At 44.4% G+C, this 22029-nt stretch overlaps 1 protein-coding gene and 1 long non-coding RNA gene across 4 annotated transcripts in view; one reads left to right on the top strand and one right to left on the bottom strand.

The window, feature by feature from the left end:
- Positions 1-108: 108 nt before the first annotated feature.
- FAM219A (family with sequence similarity 219 member A) overlaps positions 109-22029 on the bottom strand; it is a 94901-nt gene continuing 72980 nt past the window's right edge. For 2 of the 3 annotated variants that reach the window (XM_031609290.2, XM_090131378.1), the window contains exons 3-6: positions 15405-15507; positions 10770-10850; positions 10431-10485; positions 109-9374 (exon numbers count right to left, since the gene is read on the bottom strand). In XM_031609290.2, the coding sequence (XP_031465150.1) occupies positions 9216-9374; positions 10431-10485; positions 10770-10850; positions 15405-15507 (398 nt within the window). In that variant the 3' untranslated portion in view covers positions 109-9215. The remainder of the gene's footprint in view (positions 9375-10430; positions 10486-10769; positions 10851-15404; positions 15508-22029) is intronic. The other variant, XM_031609291.2, reaches the window with a different exon arrangement.
- LOC116239240 (uncharacterized) lies at positions 6345-15393 on the top strand. The gene is made up of 3 exons (XR_004169075.2): positions 6345-6434; positions 10784-10933; positions 13309-15393. It is a non-coding gene; the product is annotated as an uncharacterized LOC116239240 (long non-coding RNA).

The following is a 22029-nucleotide window of genomic DNA, read 5'->3' as shown; positions in this document are numbered from 1 at the left end:
CTGCATCCCTCCCACAATGGGCACTGCTGCATTCCCTTGATCCCAGCCTTCCTCCCCTCCCACAAGCAATCAGATTAACAAGGATAAGAAACACTTTCAGCTGGTCCCAGTCAAGGTAATTGTATTTTGGGAGGTGCAGGACCATAGCTTGTAGGCATTTTTGGGTTTCTAGGCCCTCTCTCTCCTCTTTGCCTTGAAAAACCCAGTGCAGCACCACATTGCTCCAGGCACCTCAAAGCACAGCACTGGGCTCCTACCCCATGTGGCTCTGCACCGTGGCTTTGGGGTATGAAGAGGAATTACTGCCTGTTCTGGGGAGCTCTCCATGTTTTAAGTTGTTGGGTTTTTTGTTTTTTTTTTTTCCATTAAAAAGGGAGATTGAGGTTACCTTGTGTGGTTCATTTGCTATTGCAATGGTGGGCTCTGCAGTGCTGGTGTAGGTGAGTGATCCCCAAGCTCAGTGCAGGCAATGGGGTTACACAAGGGGAGGACTCACAGAAACCACATGCACTTTTTGTCCAAATCAGGATGGTGGGCAGAAGTCCCATACTTGGACACCTGTTTTCCAAGCATCTCTGCACTGCTACAGGTTTTCATCCCTTCTGGCTGACCAGCAATGCCTGAACATCAGCTCTGTCCATCTGTTAGTCCACCCCTGATTTCAGCATCGGGGAAAGCTGGGGCATCTTGGGACACCATCCTGGCTCTGTTTGTATCCTCACACCCTGCTGTCCAGTTCACTCCAATGACAAAGGCTGGCAGGCTGGTTTTTGTATGTATGCTTTTTAATATCATTAATTGTTACACTACACACAACCAGTAACAATGATAAATACTGCCATGGAAATGTTAAAAAAAAAAATATTATATGTTTCGTTGTTTTTTTTTTTTTCAAAAAAATCCCCCACATTTTTAAATAAATTAATGCATAAAACTGATGATAGAAAAAAAAGAAAAAAGAAAACCCAAAACAAACCACAACACAACCGATCTGTTTAAGGCAATACTCTACGCGGACGAGAACAGAAGTACAACATGTGCTACATGTTCTGAAGAGGAAAAAAAAAGAAAAAAAAGAACACACGAGATGCAGACTGATGCTTCGGGAGTGAAAAACTCCCCAAACCAGATAATAAAACCAATGGCCAAGTTAAGTGCAGCATTAATACACTCCGCATGTCACATGATTAGCAGGTTCCTAACATGGACTAAGGTCAAGCTACAACAAATTTATCTTCCTAATTAAAAGGTTATTCAGGTCAAACCCTACATTTAACTCTACTTTGCATTTGGCTGTTTCAGCTATGTTTCACTATATGCAAGGACAGCTGGAAATTCATCCCCTGTTCTGAGATTAAGGAAAAGGTTGGGAGGTCTCTCCTAAAAGGCATTTCCATTAAATATATCCCAGAAGGATCCCATTTTCAGTGACCCACAAATGCCTCCACTGGGCACCAGGCACTGCGTGGGGGAAGGAGACCTTGGAAGCATTTCCTTGGGGTTTAGTGTCTTTCAAGCTGAGGGCATGAAATGGACTTGATCTGAACACAGAAGAGGGCTGCCTCCCTGCCTGCCAGGTCATTTGGAGCCTGCTGGATGTACAGCCTGCTCTCTGCCAGCACAGGAGAAACTCAGCCATGGATACAGCCATGACATTTGCTGTTGAAGTTGGTGTGAAGCTCCATACCTGCCCAGACAGCCCATCGACCCCAATTATTAATGCAGCCCAGAACTTGGCCACTAGAAGGTGGACAATAATCTAAATGCCAAAAATATCCCCCTCTCCCTCCAAATTTAAAAGAAAAGGGACAGTAGCCACTCCCTGCCAGCTTCCCCTGGTGGATCCCCATCAGCTGTGACGCATGAAGTCAGCAGTGCCAGCTCTCACCAGCACTGACCCATACGTTCCCAGTAAGGTGCATGTCTGCAGGGTGCTGCCAGGGGGCAAAGAAGCTTCCTGGGACATGGTCAGAGCCTCTTGTACTGCCCTGCTGGGGTGCTTGTGGAGGAAGCTATAGTACACGAAGAAAGAAACTCAAGTGGAGTTACTAAAAACTAAGACTTGTGATAGCCAACAGCTGTCTGGACTGCTTTGGGTTTGGGTAGGAGGGGGAGGATGCAGGACGGGGCTGAGAATCATTTTGGTGCAACTGCCTGTGTTGCCCAACACCAGTTCAAGGTGGGGATGGGGGAAAGATGATGGCTGCTTTGAGAAAAGAGTGAAAGGAGGACGTATGCAATATAACAAGGCTTGCAATTCTAGAACTAACCATTGTACATAGATACCAAAGATTACCTGTGACAACTACTTATACTTCTATCACTGCTGCTGCTTTCCTTGCTTCCTTGCCTAACCCTTCTGTAGTTTGGGAAGCTGTAGCTGTTGGTGTGATGGTCAGCTCTGGCTCTCCCTCCATGGCCCCACACAGCACACAAGGGGACTCAGCTGCAGGATGCAGTGAAGTCTGGAAGTCGCATGTTAGACACAGAGCAGCTCTGCATGGAAGTGGCGTCTGCTTTCAGAACCTTCCAGAAAGCTATTTTGTAGTGGTTCATTCCCTTCTTTATTAAACTGAAGGTTCAGTAGCCCCCACAGAAGGATTTTAAATGGTTATTAATGTGCATAAGGGAAGGAAGGGGGATATCTTTCGGGATTTTCTCCCCTGCAAAGACTCTGTCCTCTGCTAGAGCCATTCTCCCTGCAGACCTGCACCCCTACCAGCATTTGCTTCATAGCAGACAAGGGAACCACTGAGAGATGTCCCAGCTGTGCTTCCCATGGATGTCAGGCTCATGCAGGGATTTTGAGTCTCAGACCCTAGCAGAGTGGCTCACACCAAGGCTTTAAAATCACCTGGGTGATACTCAGCCCTACAGTCTTCTGGGCTGCTCAAGAGGGCAAAGGGAAATCCCGGCTGTCTCACTGGCTCTCCCACCATCACACCTACTGCATCTCCCACTGGGCTGCTGTGAGGAGAGCTGGCCCAAGTTTTCCACCTCTCCATGGGTCTGTATCACATCACAGCTTACTGGAGACCTCACCTGGGGCAGGTAAATGGGCAGCTTAGGGAAGGGCAAACACTTCAGCAAGTAACAGGACTTATCTCAGCACAGCCTTTCAGTGGCTCTTTTTTTCCCAGTGCTTACTGCTCTGCTTCCAATGACACATCTGAAAGTAACATTTTAATTAGGCTTCAATTGTACCTTCCACTCCCAGATAAATTCCACTACCCCTCTCATCATTTGTTGCTATGGAAGTGGCTGTTTCACAGACTGGGTGCAATCAGCAAGATGTGTTCTTTCCAGAAGCAAATGCATCTTTGGCTGAAGCAGCTTTTCACAGCCTCAGACCCACCACCAGTTTCTGCTGGCAATTTGGTCTGGGAAGCAATGGGAAGAGTTGCTCTCCATGGGTGCCAGGGAAAGCTGCAGTCTGTCCTGGTGTGTGTGTGTGTTCTGCTCTGTGCCATGGCATTCTGCATGCTCTGTTCCATGTAACCTCAGTTAGCCCTGGCCCTTGCCTTCCCAGCAAGCTGCCAGAGGAGTGTCCAGCCAGACAGTATCTACCCACTGTTGTCCTGGGATTGCCGCCAGTGTCTGGGATAACAGGAAAGGATATAACTGTAATTTTGGGGAAGCAAGGCAACAATTCAGCTGCACTACACGGGGTGTGAAATCTCAGGTGGCAGCTCCTGTGAGAACCCTGCTCCTGGGTTAGTGTGGCGTTAGCCTTCTGTATGCAATCCCAGGTCAGAACTGACCCTGCTGTGCTAAGCTGATGGCCCTTCTGCTTCAGAGTTGTGTGGCTCTGCAACGGGCAGGTTTGTCTGATGAAGTGCAATTCAAGGTCTGGAGTGATCTCTTGCACAAGAAAGCCTTGACCGGAAATGACAAGGATGTTGTGCCCTCCTAGAGGACATTCTGACCAATGATGAAAATCTACTTTCAAGACATGAGAAGCAGAGAGAGACAAAAGCTGTGAATAGTCAGCTCTGACGGATGCCAGAGGCCAAAACCAGGGTACATTCAGGGTGGCATGTGCAGCCTGTGCTTGCTGAGCCCAGCAGCAGCCAGGTGATAAAGCCTGTTTTGGTATAGGTAGGAGAGGCCATACCCCATGTGCGCTTGAAGGAAGAATGGAAAAAATGGAGAGACCAGACAAATACATCTCATATTGTTACATAAATGCTAAAAATAAAAGCATGAAACTGCCCTGGGAATATCACAAATGAGCATTTCCGTGATCTCTTCCATTCAATTAGAGCTCACTATCTGAGTGAGCTCACCTGCACTTTGAAATCCCTTAACTCTGTTAGCAGGGGATGGTGCTGCTGGGCCACTGAATGTTGCTACACATTCTCTGTGTCAGCATGCACATTTAGCATCCAGCTATGCAAAGGCAGCAGCAAAATAACTGGGAAATATATCTTTGCCATACATCTGTCCCGAAAGCTGCTTAGTCTCTCTACTGAGCTCCACTCTGCAGCACTGATACACAAATACAACCAGAAGCTGGTAAACTGAGGGAAAGAAGAGTTGTTCTTTGTAGAATTATGAAACTATGTGTAAAACTTTAATAGCATGCTTTTTAAATCTTGCTTGCAGAGTTATCGTAACACTGGTGCCCACTGTACACTCAGTAACATCCATGCAAGGTGGTAGTGTCATGAAAGGCAGATTTCTTCCCACTGCTGCTGAAGAGATGTGACTTGCCTGGGGCTAGAGCAAATATCTAACATGTGCCAAAAGCAGCAAGATCTCATTTCTGTGCTCTGATGATCCAGTAGATTCTCTGCAGTAGTATTTGGCTTCAGTGCCAGCTCAGGGACACAGTGTTTTTTGAGTGTGCATCTGAAAGCAAGCTTTGCACCTTGCTGTATCAGCACTCTACTGAGACTGATAAGCTTGGACTACTGGGACCTGTCCTAGGCCAAGGCAGCACTTGGCAGCCTTTCCAGTTATTGCTTGTTTTCCTTCTATCATTCCATCTGGTGCTCAGCTGGGACTCTCCTTCCTTCAAAAGCATCTTCATTTTGCTGCAGAGTCACATGCAGGGCGCTGCACTTTTCAAGCTTCCTGTGCACTGTTGTACATCTTGCAGGCCACCCTGAGGACACACTGCATGGAGAGAGAAGCTTTCTGCTAAGGATTTCAGACCAGTGTGTCAGCCAGCACACAGCTGAGCAGAGCAGCTGCCTCCTTCTGTGAAAGGAGATGGAGAGCCAAACCAGAGCAGCCGAGTCTGTCCTGTCAATGGCTGAGCACAGAATCTAGAAGTCCCTTTTGAAGTCTGTGCTCCAGGCTTGGCCCTCTGCTTCTGCAGATGCAAGGCATCTGCAGGCAACATGGCCACAGGAGAATAGCAGACTGGAGGGCCAAATGTACACCATGGGGGCTGACATGCAGCGACATCAGATTTGATCCAGTGCCTCTTCCAAAGGCTGGCTTCAAGATAAGTCTGTAAGATCAAAGAAGCCTTTGGGAGGGTCATCTAGACATCAGCCTTCTTCCAGCTAAGGATTATACAGCCACCAGAAAAGCAGACTAGATCCTGCTATCTAAGGACCTTCTTTGACACTGGGAGGATAAACAGACATTTGGAAACGGGGAGTTTGCAGAGAAACAGAGTTGAGCGCTGAGACCTTGCAGTTCAAAGACAGCTCATACTAAAGAGCACAGCTGACATCTAATATGAGGAAAGGATTTGCCTAAACTCTAGTAATTTGGAGACTAAAAGTACTTAAAATCCTAGCAAAAAGCTAGTCTGGCTTTAGGAGGCATCAAATTCCTTTGTTGTAGGTGCCGGCATCACTATAAAGAAGCTTAATTGCTTGCTAATTTAGATGAACAGTAATGCAACCTTTCATACTCAGTGGCATACCTTCCTCTGGTTTTCAGTACATTTTGGACGGAAAATAGGGTCTGAAAAGGCCATCTGGTATGGTGCAAACACTGATGCAAAGAAATGATCCTCTTTCTTGCAAGCAAAATGTAGCTGGGAGAGCACCCAGCATCTTTACAGCTTTTATAGCTTTACAGTGCTGCAGCGAAGAGTCAGGGGCTGTGCTCCTTGCTTTAACCTTCTCAAGGCCATGGCAGCAGATAACCTGCTGGTGTGGTGTAAAAGAGCAGTGGCCACATTCGTGTACTCCTTCCTGGGAATCCACCACAACATAACCTTTAATGAGGGCACAAGGAAAACCTTACTGAAACAAAGGTCTGAACACAAAGGAGACAGGGAGAGCCAACCCAACCCACTGTTAACACATAATGCTGGGCTGGCCATCATGTTCTGTAACAAGCCAACAACCACACCTCAGGGTCGTAACTGATTAAAGGGCTTCCGTTCAGAAGGGTTAGTGATCAGTTTTCTATGATAGCCACACGTGCAATGCCTTAATTCATTCAGCCTTCCTGATAATGACTCTACACAGGTAACTACTTATCCCCACCATTTCTACTTTAATCCCCTAATAAAATATATGAACACAAAGCATAGAGAGGAGAAGCCAAAAAATTGCCATTTTATGGTCCTGTACTATTATGCCAAAACAGCTATTTGTGCAACCAGATCCTTCTGTGAGCAGGGAAAAACCCTGGACCTGTATTTGGAGGAAGCACTGGCCTAGTTAACATTTAAATTAATGTCTATCCCACATACAAGTGAATATCTCCCTCCAAAGGACTTGAAGGAGTTATGCTGGAAGCAGGTGCCCATCACACAATGCGAAGGGTGGAAGGTGGCTGCAGGAACTGGAAAATGCCTCAGGCCACGCGGCAGGTAGATAAAAGCAGCAACAGGGGCAAAAAAAGGACTTGGTTGAGGTGCCATGGTACAATGGTTAAAGAGTTGCAGTCCTGAGAAACTCATCTCAGCATGTCTCCTTCCATCCTTGTGGAAACATGAAGGTGGCGTGACGGTGACCTGTGGGATCTACAGTTTGAAAGGGCTGACCCATGGAAACAGACTTCTCATTGCTTGAGAAGCTCACCAAAATGCTCTGACCTCCTGAGCAAGGGCTGTAGGAAAGGCTGAGTGCGTGCAGCCTGGCTAGAAGGCACAGACACTGACTCAGGAGGATAAGCACAATGAAGATGTTATATGGTGCTGATGCTGAACTGCAAAATCCTGCTTTGGAAGCATGAGCCTTTAAAGAGATAGGGCAATGTGCTACAGGATTTACTTAGACCACGGGATTTCTTTAAAGTTTTGACCACATTCCGCATCTGAAAAATAGACTCCTTGATATTTTCTCCCAACACAGTGTCGTTAGAGCTCCCCTCATCCTTTCAGACAACTTGCTCATCTCACACAAAAAAAATGAGGAACTGGGGACTGGAAGCTTTGTATTTCTTTAGAAACATTTTTGAAATATTCCCCTTCATCACTGCTATATGATAAGAAATTGAGAGGAGTTCTAACTGAGGAACACTCTCTTCCTAGGGGAGTTTACAAGTTAATCAGCACTTCTGCACTAGGAGGCAGAGATGTTCAGTAAACAAGCTTGCTCAGTCTCTTTCTGTTTGTTGTCAGAGAGGGCCAATAGTCCTGTTTTAGGGAGGGGGAAAACATTTTTCACAGTTGCCTGAGGCCAGCTCCTGAATAAAGCCCAGGAGTCCTGAATGCCTGCTCTTATGCTTATGCTGTGCATGACATCATGACTTGTACTGCACAGAAAAATACCCAGGGTGTTAAGGGGCCTTCTCATCACTAAGAGAGATGAGACTTCTTAAAGAGTCAGATCATGATGTGTAAATCTGAGGCAGGAAATCTGTACTTCTGGGTGGAGATAAGGCTCTTTCTTGTGGCCCAGGGTAATTCTGATAGGAAATTTAAAACTGCCCTAACTTTTTCCCTCCATCAGTCTCTAAAGCAAGTACTGATGTAATGCAGGCAATCTTTCTGGCTGAACAGAAAAGGACACAGTTGTGCTTGTGTCAAAGGTCTCGTGGCATCAGAGAATGTAGCCAGCTCATCCACCATCTATGTCCCATGTCTTCTGAAGCCAGCAGAGTAAAGCTGAGCAGGAGAGGACATGAAATTCCAGAAATCATTTTGTGTTGAAAACAATCTGTTGGTGAGCTAGCAATTCAGTCCAGAAAGGAAATGTAATGCCAGGTTTCGTGACACAATTGGTCCTGATGTGGGACAGCTCTAACAGACAAAGCTTGGTTGACAGGCGGGCAGAGATGCGATAAATAAAGGTTTCCTCTTGTGGCTTTTTTTTTCTTTTCAGCTGAATCTGCTCATTATCCCTCTGTTGCTTAAAACTCCCTTAAAGTCTGGCACCACAAGGTTAACAAATCTCTCCCACAGGCACCAAGAGATGCAGTGTCAAAAGAATATCAACAGCCAAGCTCTGTAAAAATATGCTTTCTTCTGCTAAGTTTTTCGGCAGTGACCTTCAGTTCCTGTTTTAGCAGGTTTCATTTTTTCTTAGTCGAACAAAGTTGGAGACTTTTGGAAGCAAATGGGTCTCACAGGAATTAAGTATAAGTTGAAGTCGGTATAACTGAATTCATGAGTATGGCATTCTCAGTCAAAGACTGAATCCCCTCAGAGCATGGATGGATTGTAGATCAAATGTGATGTGTTTGGAGATAACTTAATGTGGTGCCAAAGGAAGACTGCATTGGATATATGACACAACAGCTTTAGCTAGTACTGACTCACAGTGAAATGCCACCTATTTGCCCTCTTTGCAAGTGAATGAATTGTGTTGTTAGTCCTAGCTAGAGCTGCCATAAGAAAGGATGCCCTGCTCTGCTGCCATTTGTGCCTCTGTTGTGGTACAATTTTGGTTACACAGATCAAATCATGCTTAGTGAATGAACTATGAACTGATCTCAGTTAAAACCCCTTCACACCTCTTGATCTTGCAGGTAGGATTATTTGAAGCCCAACTTTCTGTTCTGGAACTAACACCTTACAAAATATCTCCGGTGCCTACAAAACCCCCAGAATGGTCTCTCGACCATTCTGCATTCACTTTTCAGACCAGTCAGTTGTGTCAGGCATTGCCTGGCACCTTGAGCAACTTGTTTTTTGTTTAACTATAGTTTAAAATAACTTATTGATCAATCATAAAATGAATTTTTGGGTTTCTCCTGGCTCCATGAACACAAAGAGGTGCACGTCCTACCATAGGAGGAAGCAATGGCTGTTAAGTTTTACAGTTATAGTGGAAAGCACTGATCACAGCCTGCCGGCCTCACTACTGGATGTGACAGGCAGTGGAGGAGGTGGCTTGGCAACACATGCAGGTAGGATTGACCGATTTAGGGGGGATTAGGTCAAGGTCCTCGTCATCTGGGATCTCATCTAACCGGTACCCATCCTTTAGCAGCTGGATGTTCAAGTCTTGGTTGATCTGCTACAGACAAAGAGACAAACAGTCAAACACTTGCAACTTATTTCTTCTGATAGGCTGGATGAGGAAGCAGGTCTCTTATTCTGGAATATATTTCCCATATATAGTATGTTAAATATATATGATATTTCCCATCTATGAAATAGGAAACAAGAATAATTCAACTGTGAACTGGGCAGTCCACCCACTTAGTCTGGGGCATTAAAGCAACTGAAAGGTGGTCAAGCTATTTGGTTCTCTGTAATCTAAGATTCAAGTGCAATCTAGCCAGCACTGAAGGAACAACCCTTCAAGACAGGACCCTCTAATAGTCCAGACAATTTGATATGGCGTCTACTTTTGGACATTTCTCAATGCTTCAGTGGTATTTTTCCCCTAGGAAGGGATATAAGGGGGAAGAGTTTTCAATGACTCATGTGCAGAATGGCTGCTCAGCACCTTGGATATAAAATCAGATCCTACAGAAGCAGCAGCCAGAGGCTGAGCAACTAATTCACTGGAGAGCTTGGGAATATATTTAGAAACAATAGAAGGGATTAACAAGCCCAAACTTCCTGCCTTTTCTCTTTGAGAGGACAAGAGATCATATTTGTAAGTCCTCCCTGGAATTTCTGCTTGCTCCAAGCAAACACCCATTAGGCAATCCTGGCCCCCATAAGGACTGGAAATAGCAGTGCACTCTCAGGTCCTTTATTTGTGTCCTTGGCAAGCAAACAGTTGCTGAGCTGCCATGACAGACAAGTTGATGCTTTTGTACTACGTGGGGCAACACTATGGACTTCATAGCAGAAGTGGGAAAAGCTTTAGTGAAACAATGGGTCAAAAGGGCTGATTAGGCAGATCTGTGTCTGTGCCATGCCACTGTGGAGATGGAGCCCGCTAGATCACTGAGAAGAAAGAAGCATGGCACGTGCTTCTGCCAAGGGCCCTTCCAAAGTTTACACCACTAGTAAATTCCTTGTGTAGCCATTTTTGGCTTCAAAAGGCTACTCTAGGCTGTTTCTTGTTGCTCTACTATCAGCATTAGTGGCAAGGATGGTAGGAGAGAGTGTAACTCACCTCAGCTGATGAGTATCCCGAGGAGGAATATCTGGACATGTCAAAGTCATCATCACTGCAAGGAAGGACAAGACAGAGCAAAGAAGGAAACAGTCAGAGAGCCCTGTATTCCCCAGTTAGTCCTCTCTAGTGCTATGACACTGTCCTTTAGGCACAGAGAAATTACATCAAGGGAGTCTGGAGGGCAACTTTCATTTGTGAACCTCTGACATTTCCAAAAAAGTGCTCTTTACTCTTCCCTCTTCCTGTTTGTTTACACACACATAGACCACTTATGAAATCTGTTGTGAAAACCTGCTTGCACTGTAATGCATATCATCTTACTAACACTTTGCATACCTGTCCGTATCCAGGGCTACCAGTGGCTTTTCATCTGGACTCTGATCTAATGACGAATAGCCCTTGTTAGGAACGACGAGCCTGAAAAAATAAAAGGATGTCCATTAACCACGCAGTACAGCTCAGAAACAACAACACATGGTTGTATCAAAGTCATATGACAGGTGAGACTTCCCCATTTCATTGCTTTGCACTGGATGTACCTTGGGAAATTGCTCTTCTCTGGAAGACAGAACTGTTGGGAAACTCTGGGTGTCATTCTGATTAACCTCTTCACCTTGCACTGCTTGCCTTATCAGATTTTTTTTTTTTTCCCTAGCAATGAGTACATGGCACTTGCAATAAGTAAATGGAGAAGGAGACTAGGGAAAACCAGGGGCATAACACTCCTACTCCTACTCCTACTACTGGAAATCAGGGACATGGTTTTTCTTCCTGAGTCCCTACCCAGTCCTCATAATGCAGCACTTCTAAGGTCTCACTCTTAAATTCAGTAAGTAATCTGATAAACACGAGCCAGTGGGCACAGCACAGGAGTTGAGATGGACTAGCACTTCTTAAATCCCATTATTCTATGATGTCTTTCAGTTAATCGTAAGTGTTACAATGGCTGGTGATGACTTTGCACCTCTAATTGCCTGAGGGAGTCTGTGTAAAGGAATATGGATTTCAAAGTTTCTAAGATAAGGAAAATACATTATTCAATGGTATCCAGTTCACAACAGAGTTCTTTCATCCACAAAACTGCACAAAGACTTGAGATCATATTTAAAATAAGAACCAGACTGAGCAAATGGAGCAAGATACTATGTTTAGCAGGTGTGAACTCAAGAGTGCAATGAAAATCTCTTTGCTCAGTGGGTTAAATCAGATTCTCTCCCAAACAAATGACTAGCCTTTAACAAGGGACTAAGACTTCGGGAATGTCTAAAAATAATAATATGTCTCATTCATGCTTCAACTACTCTATACCAGCTGCAATGTTCTTCTGCTCAGAACAATTCAGGAAGCCATTATGATTTTAACAATCTAAAGACACTGAAGATAGGAAAGAATCAAGGATAGTAAAATATTTCAAATGTTATCACAAAGCAGATGTATATGTTCATGACTGATTGCATTTTCTTACTGTATTCACTGAAACTAAAGTCTAACAAAATTAATTTTAAAACTGATCCAGAATTTCCAACCTGCTGCAAACAGGAAACTGCAGAAAATGGGATCCACATCAAAATTCAATAACCTTTCCCATAGCTCTTAGACAGTCTTTCTACTCCCTGCAAAGTAGGAAGGAATTAAAGAAGCAAAGATGTCTGAAACTAAAACAGAAGCTGTGATCTGTCAGCAGCAGCTTGCCTACACTGATTCCAGAAGAATCACTCACTTCCATACTTGCTCTTCAGTTTTCAAGCTTCTGCTCCATACACAGTCACTGACAGTTGTTACTGTATTGTGAGTGAATGAAGCACCATTGGGGAATCAAAGAGAACAGCCCTCTGTGGTGTTTATTTACTTGATTTAAATAACTCACTACATCTTTTTCTTGAGAAATGTCTTTTTTTTCTTAGTACAACAACTACAGCTTTTCTATAGCAGATTGAAACTGTGATAATGTCTCTGTCTCTGATTTAAGTTTTTTCTTCACATCCCAACTGACCTTACTTTTGCTTTTCAGTGTCCTTGGAACAAAGCTGGGCTGCGGTTATACTTAATTTCATCTGTGGAGATGAGCTTTTGTCTTGGCTTTTGTCCCTTAACATGAAATACATTACAACAACATCTAAGTTTAGCTTATTCTCAGAGCAGACTACAGTATCTGTGTAGAAAAGGTGCAGATGATGATGCAAGTTCTGCCCGTGCTTGTAATGATGGTGCCAGCATCACCCAATTTTGCTCACATTTTATTTGATGTTAAGAAAGCTGACAATGCTATGGATCCAATCCTTTCACCTCTAAAGCTGGATGTCCCCACAACTCAGGAGAAAACTGAATGGCAAAGGCAGCCTGGTACATGAGGCTGGATTTCAGAAATTCATACAGGTTATACTGAAGAATAAAAGCATTAGAGAAAGAGAAGGAAGTGAGGCAGGGACAAGGAGAGGCAACACACTTCATCTGAATGAAGGAAAACATTTGACAAGGAGAAGAGCAGGACTGTTAAAAAGGGGGAAATAGCTTTAGCTTTTCCTCATCCTGCAGAGACTGGAGGAAGCCAACTTCAAACTTAAAGAACTATAACCTAGATGTTTTGCAGAATATCCCACTGGAGTCTCTCACACTGTACTGAAGCCTTGTGATCAAGTTTGTGGCACTTCTGCCTTCCTGGCAGCCCTGTCTATGATAGGACAGAGCAAACCATTCTGAGGTATTATGAGGGCTGTGCCAATGTGCTCTTTGTTCCCAGAAAGCTAAAGGAACTGGGGTATGAGGAACCATGGGCCATCCAGAACCTAAGCCAGACACCTTTCAGTTGTATAGGAACAATGGAGCTTGGCTACATTTGCTCCTAAACTAAAGGCTTCAAACTTTTATTTTGCAGATCCTAAGAATGCTTCTAAAAGCTGCGTGAAAAGTAACTAAGAAATGCAAGTCTACTGATAGCAGGCTTAGTTTGGCTGTGTAGGGGATTGCATACACTCTGATCAGTGCTCAGATCTTCACAGATGTAATAAAGCTGACCTGGCTGTTCTAAAGCTTTTGTCAGTGGGTGTTACTGTTTAACCCTTTCACACCAAATCACTCCTCCTTCTCCTGGCAACTCTAAAGCAGCAGCCTCTCCAGTGAGAAGTCACTCATTTTACAGGTAGGCATCAGCACTAGTTCCATGTTCTCTACCTTATTATCTTCCCCTACTAATTTCAGTGTTTCTAAATCTCTTGAGCAGCAAATCTGCTAGAATTGCTCTTGAGAAGCTATCATGCAGCCTACTGCCAAAAGAATCCAAGTCTTCCCTGACTGCATTTGGAAACCAATGAGGAGCAGTAGGCACGGAAAACCCATCTCAGAGCACTTGCTAAAATTCTTACTGCTACTAAGAACCTAACTCCTTCATGCGGTCTCAAAAACCAAATGCAGAGCAGTGAGCAATGCAGTATCTTTCACCAGTGTCGCAGGGGCTTACAGATAAAACTTGACAAGGTCTTGGCATGATTTATGACTACAGCTGTGGGTTTTGGGAACTAATTTGAAACTGATCTGTTGGATGTGCTGCATAGAGAGAGGCTCTGACCTGCCAGTCCTGTTCTACTTAGTATGTAGTAATTCATGACACCTTCTCATTCATCATTAAAAATGCAGCTTTCATGTTGTATTCGTTCAGCTGAGATAGAGTTGATTTTCTTCACACTATATGGTATGATGCTATGTGTGGGATGTAGGAGAAAAATAATGTTAATTACACACTGACGTTTTTGTAGTTGCTGAACAGTGCTGGACAGAGCCACAGACATTTCAGCTTCTCAGCTTCTCATACTGACCGGCCAGTGAGGGGGGCTGTAGCACAAGGAGCTGGAAGGGGACAGAACTAGGACAAAGGGATATTCCATACCACATTACATTATGCAAAAAAACCAAAACCAAACAACCATAAAACTGATGGCAGTTGGCCAAGGAAGCTTCCACTGCCTGGAGACTGTCTGGGCATCAATCAGTGAGTGGTGAGCAATTGGTTTGTGCATCACTTCTTCTCTATAAGTATGCATATATATATGTTATTACCATTCCTGTTATTTCTTTCTTCCTTTTCTGTCTTAGTCAATAGTGTTTATTCCAGCCTTTTTCCAATTCTCTCCCTCATCCCACTAGGAGGGGGGTGAGCAAGCAAATGGCTGTGCAGTGTTCAGCTGCTTGCTGGGTTAAACCAGAACATGTGTAGATTCTGCTGTCATTTTAAGCGTGATCCTTCACTTAAAATTACCACCTTTCTCGTAGCATGCAAAATGTGCAATTCTGTTGACTCAGTGTGGTTCCTGCCCCCTGAATGCAGATAAGTGATACATTATTGTAGTGAAGCCTGCATGGAAAAAAACAGAAATACACTAAAATAATGTATTAATCTAAAAACTTTTTTACAGTGGATTGTAGCATAATGTCACACAGAGATGAGCCAAAGTAGCTCCAGCTATGACCATGCTGTTCAAAGTGTGCAGGAGCTGTACAGCAAAGCACAGAGATGGGTTCTACACAAGTCCTCATTAAGTTAATCAGTATGAGGAAGGGGTCATTTTCAAAAAGAAGGAGAATTACTGGGATAAAAGCAGCCAAGTCAGAACTAAGCTTTAAAACAGTTTGCTGTTATGTGAAGCAGAAATGTACAGTTTCCTGCTGGTATGATTATTTATTATGCAGGGTTGCCCAGAGCATTGAAGACATATAAAAAAACCCTGATTTTTACCAGGCTAGACTCACTGCTGTCTGCAGGCTCTATTATCACTGCTCCTGGGCCCAGTGATAATTATCTGTGCCTGCATCTTCCCATGGAACAAAATGCAACATAGGACAGAGCATTTTGAAAGGGCCATCACTGCTCCTGCAGTCTGTTTGGCAATGGGGGAATGACACTGAACACTGTCCTTGCCCATCTTAAGGTCATTAGGAATTAAAGCTTAGAGCACAGATGAGTTTTCCAGTTCTTACCTTGTCCGTGCCATCACATTGTTCTTCTTGGGCTGCTGATTAACTGGGCTTCCCATGTTGCCATTCTTCAGAGAGCCCTTCCGAGCCAGCTCCCTCTGCTTCTCTGCATGTGGGACAGACAGGAGAGAAGCAAAATTAGGGCAACACCCAGGGTGATCTCCATACAGCTACAGAAATCCAAATTTGATAGTAGCAAAAAGCAAGGTGGAATTAATAGCACAGGACATGAGCACTCCATCTCCCAAGCAGTGATACTGTGAAGGTTGGACAAGCTGTGTTCCAAGCTCGCTAGGGGCTAATGGTAGTATGCCCGGACACATATCAACTTGCTGGCAATGCCACGCTAAGATGGTCATGGAGCTTCAGGATGAGATCCAGAACAAATCTTGCCTTTCTGCAGCTATGGACTCTTGAAACAGTACTGTGGGCTAGGCAAGGAATTTTCCTTTTACATTTTCTCCTCTATAGACTGCTGCTGAGGGACCCAGCTGGGTCAGAAAAGTGCCTCCATCAATCCAGAACCATCTTCTTTTTAATTCTAGTCCAGTCTGGCTTGGCAGCAGAGTTATTACTTCCCAGGAAGGCAACTCAACAGAATAACATCCCACAGAAGAAATGTTGCTGCCTTCTCTGCTTCTCCTCATAAGTGCCCGTGTTGTCCCCCGTGTGTCCTCTTTTATCTCACACTGAATCTTGAAGCTTTATTTAAGGAAAAAAAAAGTGAAAGCTTCTTCAGCTTTTTTAAACAGCATATTTTTTGCTTAATTTTCAGAGCATGTTCTGTTTGCTGCTGAAATGTACCTTAAGTCTCTTATAGAGCATGAAACTTTCTTTGTGCATTCATTGCAAGAGAGGATTAAACAGTTTCTCATATAGGAGAAACTATTTCCCTTCTTAATAACTTCTCACCAAAGGATCATAACTAGAGTTCAGGTGCAAAAGCTAAGCCTTTGCAGGAAGGTAGTGTTTGTGCTATATAAATATGTTGCTGCCACCAGGATAGGAGGGAAGGAAGCTCATTTGTGATGGGTTGTCATATAAATCCATATTAAAATTTCTGATTCAAAGTCCTTCCTTGCTTCTTTTGGCAAGTTGGGTTGAGCCAGCAATTAGCCACAAAACTGAGCTTATTGCCCCAGACTCATCCTGCAGTGCCAGGCAAGGCTTGTATAGAAACGAAGACTGTGGGACCAACAAGGCAGGACCTGGCTAAAAATGTTCTCCAGAGTGTGAGAAAATGTGGGAAACTACTTTTGTGTCATGCCTGAATAATAGGGGTTTATCAGACTGCTGGCTGGGGAACCTGAATAGTGAATTCGTCTTGCTTCTGCTTCCCCTGTGGTGTGTGAAATGTATTGATATACTTTTTTCTCTTGCAGATTTTATTCCCCTTGGAGAGGAAAGCACCTGCTACTTGTTGTGGGAAAGCTCTTTGCCATTAGGGTGTGCAGTGCATGGTGGCACAACTCCACTCTATCCATGAGGAAGGAGCAGGGAGACAGGTGTACAAGGCTGCCTTTTTTGAGGGACAAGCAAGAAGAGATGCCTCTAAACTGTGGTAATGAGCACAGCTGAGGAAGTTGTAGAGAAGAGTACATACCCACACACACCATATCCAGCCCTGCTCCTGCTGACATCAGAGGTGAATAAAAGCTCACTGAAGTTGGCAGGGGAAGGACCAGACCAATAACTCTCTCTGGCATGAGCAACAAAGAGATTGATACAGGATAGAAGGCAAAACCTTAAATCACAGTAATTTCTCATGACTGGAACTTGCAAATGCACTGGTTGTCATTGTCTCCAGAAAAAAAGGCTGACATTTTGCAGGCCATGTGAATGTTGCTATTCAGACACAGAGGGATAAAGCATGGTTTTATCGAAGCAGAGGTTTACAACCTTAAATACAAAACAACTTCCCCCCATTTACATCAGAAACTGCAGTGCTGACCACAAATCCGCAGTGCTGAGACAAGTTGCCAATACTTTAAGGTGCTGTGTAATTCACAAAAAGCACCTGACTCACAAAGAAGATTTCATTCTGTCAAGATAGTTAAGGCCTGACTGAGCCTTTTAAATGTACTGGCACTCTCTGATTTCTATTGATTATTCCATACAAGCACTAATGCTCTTTTCCAATTCAGATTGCTCATTCGGTTGATGAATCTGGACTTCAGTTAAGTGTCTTCTTCCTCCTGTAAGTCTCGCCATGGCTACTTCTATGCTCTTACTGAGTGTTAATTCAATGTGTGGGTCTGATTGATAATAAATTTCCTATTTAATCCCTTTTCTCACCCACTTATTAGCCTGGAGTGAACATTCTCAAAGCAATAGCACTGCAGGACAAAATGTGCCACTGTCACATTCACACCCAGACACATTTCTAACCATGAACTGACATTTCAGTCCCCTCTTGGATGCTGTGAAACCTGAGTGGCCAAGAACCAAGAGACGGCAGGGAGAACGGGAGGTCTGTCCAGCCCAGGGGTGATAGGACAAGCTTCTGGAAGATGATGGAGATGCATGAGTCTCTTTAGACTTTGAGCCTTACAAGTATTATGAACCATTATCCAAAGAAGTGGTTTTGGTGCCAATGTCCTGAAAAAATTCTGGGTAATGCTGAACATCAACCACCAGGTCCATCAGGATGGTGGGTTTTCAGTGCCTATTGTCTGTCTGGTGTTTCTTCCTGGCCTAGCAGGTAAAGCTGATGAACCCAGTTTATAGATAGTGAACTCTTTTCCAAGTTTTCCAGCTCATTTGGTTTTGGCTCCCATATGTTTGTTTGAGGGCATTGGCTCCAAATGCTACATGTCAAAATTCCTGTTAGAAAAACAGTTGACACAGCCAGTTCTGACAACATTACTTTCTGGGTCCAAAATTTTAAGGTATAAATTCACAATAGCAAGAAAATAGTACACAGGAGAACAAATGAAGGAATGGAAGACTCTGATTTCCAGACACCAGCTATTTCATGCCTGCTGAGTTTACTGTTGGATGATCAGCAAAAAGCTAATACAGCAGAGATACAGCAGAGGTGAGTGACAGACTTGGAGACTGGGAAACCAGAATGTAACAAGGCTGCTTCCCAGCTATTTCAGATAAATCACTAACTGTTGGCGGTAAAAGGCAGTGTAATAGCAGGGCTCCAACAATGCTTTTACCATTTGCAAGTATTTGAAATGGGTTGTTAAGCCTTCATTTCATTTGGCTGTTTTTATTTTTTTACCATTGTATCTAGTTAAATATTCACACCCACGTGTTTTGCCATATCCCTCCTACTAAGTGGTTGGTTGTAGGTGACTGTGCACACTGTGAGTAAATGTGACAGCTTGAAGATCCAGCAGGCAAGCAGTCCCAGCAGGGCTAGTATAGCTGAGAGTGAGACAGCTTTATCCAAATCCAAGTCTCTGTTTTCCCGACAGGTACTTTCTGTGCAGGGAAGAGCAGAAGAGGCTGGGAGGGTAAAAAGTAGCCTGCACTGCCTTTGACATTAAAAAGCATGCTGAATTAAGAGCCCACAGGTTCTGTCTGATCATGAGCAGCATTGCTGTGTTGGGTATTCTACCTGGTTCTGGGCTTGAATGGAGCCAAACTTCTGTTTCAGTGGAGAGTTTGTAGAACACAGCTGATGCACTAGACAATGTGGCTGCACCACTTCCACCTAAGCTAATCCTGTAGATTGTGCTGGAAGAACTTCTGGAGTGATGTGTACATGCAAGGGTGTGAAAGGTGGGGACAGGTCCAGGATTCTTCTGACACTGTCACTGCTCTGAACAGCAGAGGGACTGTCTTTTATCCGGACCTGCCAACCACATCTCACTTTCTTGAGCATGGTGTCATTCCTCTTTAAGACACTTTGTCCCCTGCTGACATGAAAATCATTTAACAAAACAGGGTAGATCTGCTCAATGACCAAGCTGTGCCTTTGTGCTAGCCTCACATCACCCTGCTCTGCCTCCTGACCCCTCTGAGCCATGCAGCATCTGCTCCACAGCTGCTTCAAGGTAAGCTCTGCTGGACCAGGCTGCAAAGAACAATTACAAGCAATGCTGTATTACTAACTGCAATTTAAAACTGTTACCTGCTCAGCTGACTGTATGTGTCTAGCTTCTTTGTGACAAGGGAAGATGGCAATGGGTACAGGAAGCATGCTCATGTGAAACTTCAGACTTGAGTAAATCCTTACAGTCATTCCTCCGGTTTTAGACTTCAGACGAAACCAAAACTAGTTCTAATTATATCTTCCTGCTGTTGTTTGTTTTTAAATGAAATGCTGAACAGCTTCTTTGGTACATGTTGCCATGTGTGGTATGGGTTTGTCACTCTGTCCTAACCAGAAGAGGTAAGAATAGCATGTATTTTGGTCTACAAAAGGAGAACTACTGCTTTTGTAGCATTGGGCAAAGCAGACAGACCAGGAATCAGCTTGTGCTATTCTGAAGAGTGAGTTATTTGGATGCTTCAAACCCTCAAATGTTGGGTTTAGGATGCCATCACCTCTCACTGCCACAGTGTTTGACTGCAAACATCCTCCCATGAGACACAGCCTGATCAGCACAAATCTGTTGTTTGGTGGTGGATGAGGCTGATTTGCTTCCTTAGCAGTGTGGGCTGGAAGCAGGCAGGCAGTGACTGCTCCTGTCTCTTTGCTAAGAGCTGAGAGCTGAACCTGGCTAACTCAATTGCTTTCGAACCTGCCTGAGTGGGAGGAGACGGAGCTCCCTGCTACAGGGACCGCGTGGTGTGGGTTCATGGGATTCAATGCAGTGGGAGGGCAAATAGAAATTAATTCTTTGTGACAGAGTTGTATTTTTCCATCTTCAAGATGTATGAAATGAAATTTTGGGATGTATTTGCCCCTCTGTCCCCCCACTGTCAGCCAAGACCATTTCAGAAGCTGAGGATTTCAGCAGTTCCCTGATGAATTCCACCTTCTCAAGCAAGCTGAGAATTTAAATTGCACAGTACATAACATTAGTCTGTCTGTTCACATCCCACTGAATGATCAACAGAGTGGTGAACAAACGGGGAAAAAAGAACAAAGTGCTGACTTCAGCTTCCACTCTGAGCCTGAGCCCCAGGCTCAACTCTGTGTCATTCAGCCCCAGGACATTGGCATGCATCTACTTAACACCAGAACCCACCCTAACTTCCACCTCCAAGAGAGAGAATTTGGCAGCTGGGACTGTGCCACTTCTTGGAGAGGTTTCAGGGCACATATCAATGGGGCTTTGCCAGCAGGCTGAGGAGGGCTGGACAGAAGGGAGGTGAATGAGTGCTGTGTACTGTGGCTATGCTGGTCCTGATGAGCAGGGATTTGGATCATGTATGTGTGGCCAGACACACTGAAAAGATTTCACATAAGGAAGGGTCAGGCAACTAATCATCCAACTACCAACTTGAGAAAGTTGTGCAAGACAATATTTTCAGCCAATGTATCTCATTTCTGCTGACCTAGCCAAACTTGGGGAGATTAGTGAGCTATGTCCAACTCTGAGAACCCTCAAGCAAAAGCAGGGATACAAATCTGTCCTCTGAGGTCCCTTCTAGACCAGGCTTTAAGCCCCAAGTAGCTGCATACCCTTCTGTTTTGCCATACCTTTGGCATGACTGAGAGCTGGCATGAGCACTAATGAGCTTTGTGTGGCTCTAAGCACTCTGGAGGTCTGACCAGAGACATGCACAGCAGTGCAGAGCAGAAAAAATGTTTGCATCTCTTTTCCAAGGATGCAGCCAGAGCACTGCACAGCAATGCAGGACTGACTCTTGGGGGATGCTGATATGAAGTGTGGGCTCCACAAGTCATAGAGCTTTCTGTATGGCTGGGCTGGGGGTACTACTTGCTTATCCCTTTGGAAAAACTGTGCCATGCTTCTTAGCAAGGAAGACAGGTAAGTAACTTCTGCAGTCCTAACCCAGAATCCTCGTACACAAGTCTCTGAAACTGGTTTGTGTTCCAAAAGCAGCCCCCTTACCCTAGACATACTGTTCCAGCCCCAAAGTTCCTTTACCTGACCTTCACGTGAATACAGGAAAGAATGACTTCACCATGTATATCCACTGCTAAGCTTTCATGTGGAGGAGAGCTGGACATCCAGTGTAGCTAGGTACCTAGTAAAGCAAGTCTTAGGGCTTTAGGGAAAGTGTTTACTCTTTTGAACACAGAGCATTTTACCTCCTCATGGCATGGTGTAATTGTGAATCACCTTTGCGAAGCAGCAAGCTATATTTTACTGATGGGAGTTACTGATTTAACTGCCCTCTCTTAAAGCCACAAGAAGCATCTCTGACAGCAGGGATGCAGAGAATGGGTCTCCTGGCTCTCAGTGCTCTGCCTGGTCTGTCTGGGCAGCCATCTTACCCAGACAGGTTCTGACTGCACAGCAGCAGGCAGCAGCTGATCTCTCTTCAGCTCTGAACATCTACCTGGGCTAATTTCAAATGCATCTACTGTCACAGTTCCCAGCTCACAAGGGCATTTGGTTGTGATTCAGCTTGTGCTTTTTCACTTAATAAAGACCGAGACTTCTATTCCTAATGGCTGCAAAGTACTGAATATAAAGATTTCATCCATCACTGTCAAAACTGGAAAGCATGCACAGCATTTTATTTAAAACTTTTTTTT

The sequence above is a fragment of the Phasianus colchicus genome, chromosome Z (assembly GCF_987193195.1).
Source record: "Phasianus colchicus chromosome Z, bPhaCol1.hap1.1, whole genome shotgun sequence".
NCBI lineage: Eukaryota > Metazoa > Chordata > Aves > Galliformes > Phasianidae > Phasianus > Phasianus colchicus.
Note: the sequence above shows the minus strand (reverse complement) of the source record. Positions and strands in the feature narration are given on the sequence as shown.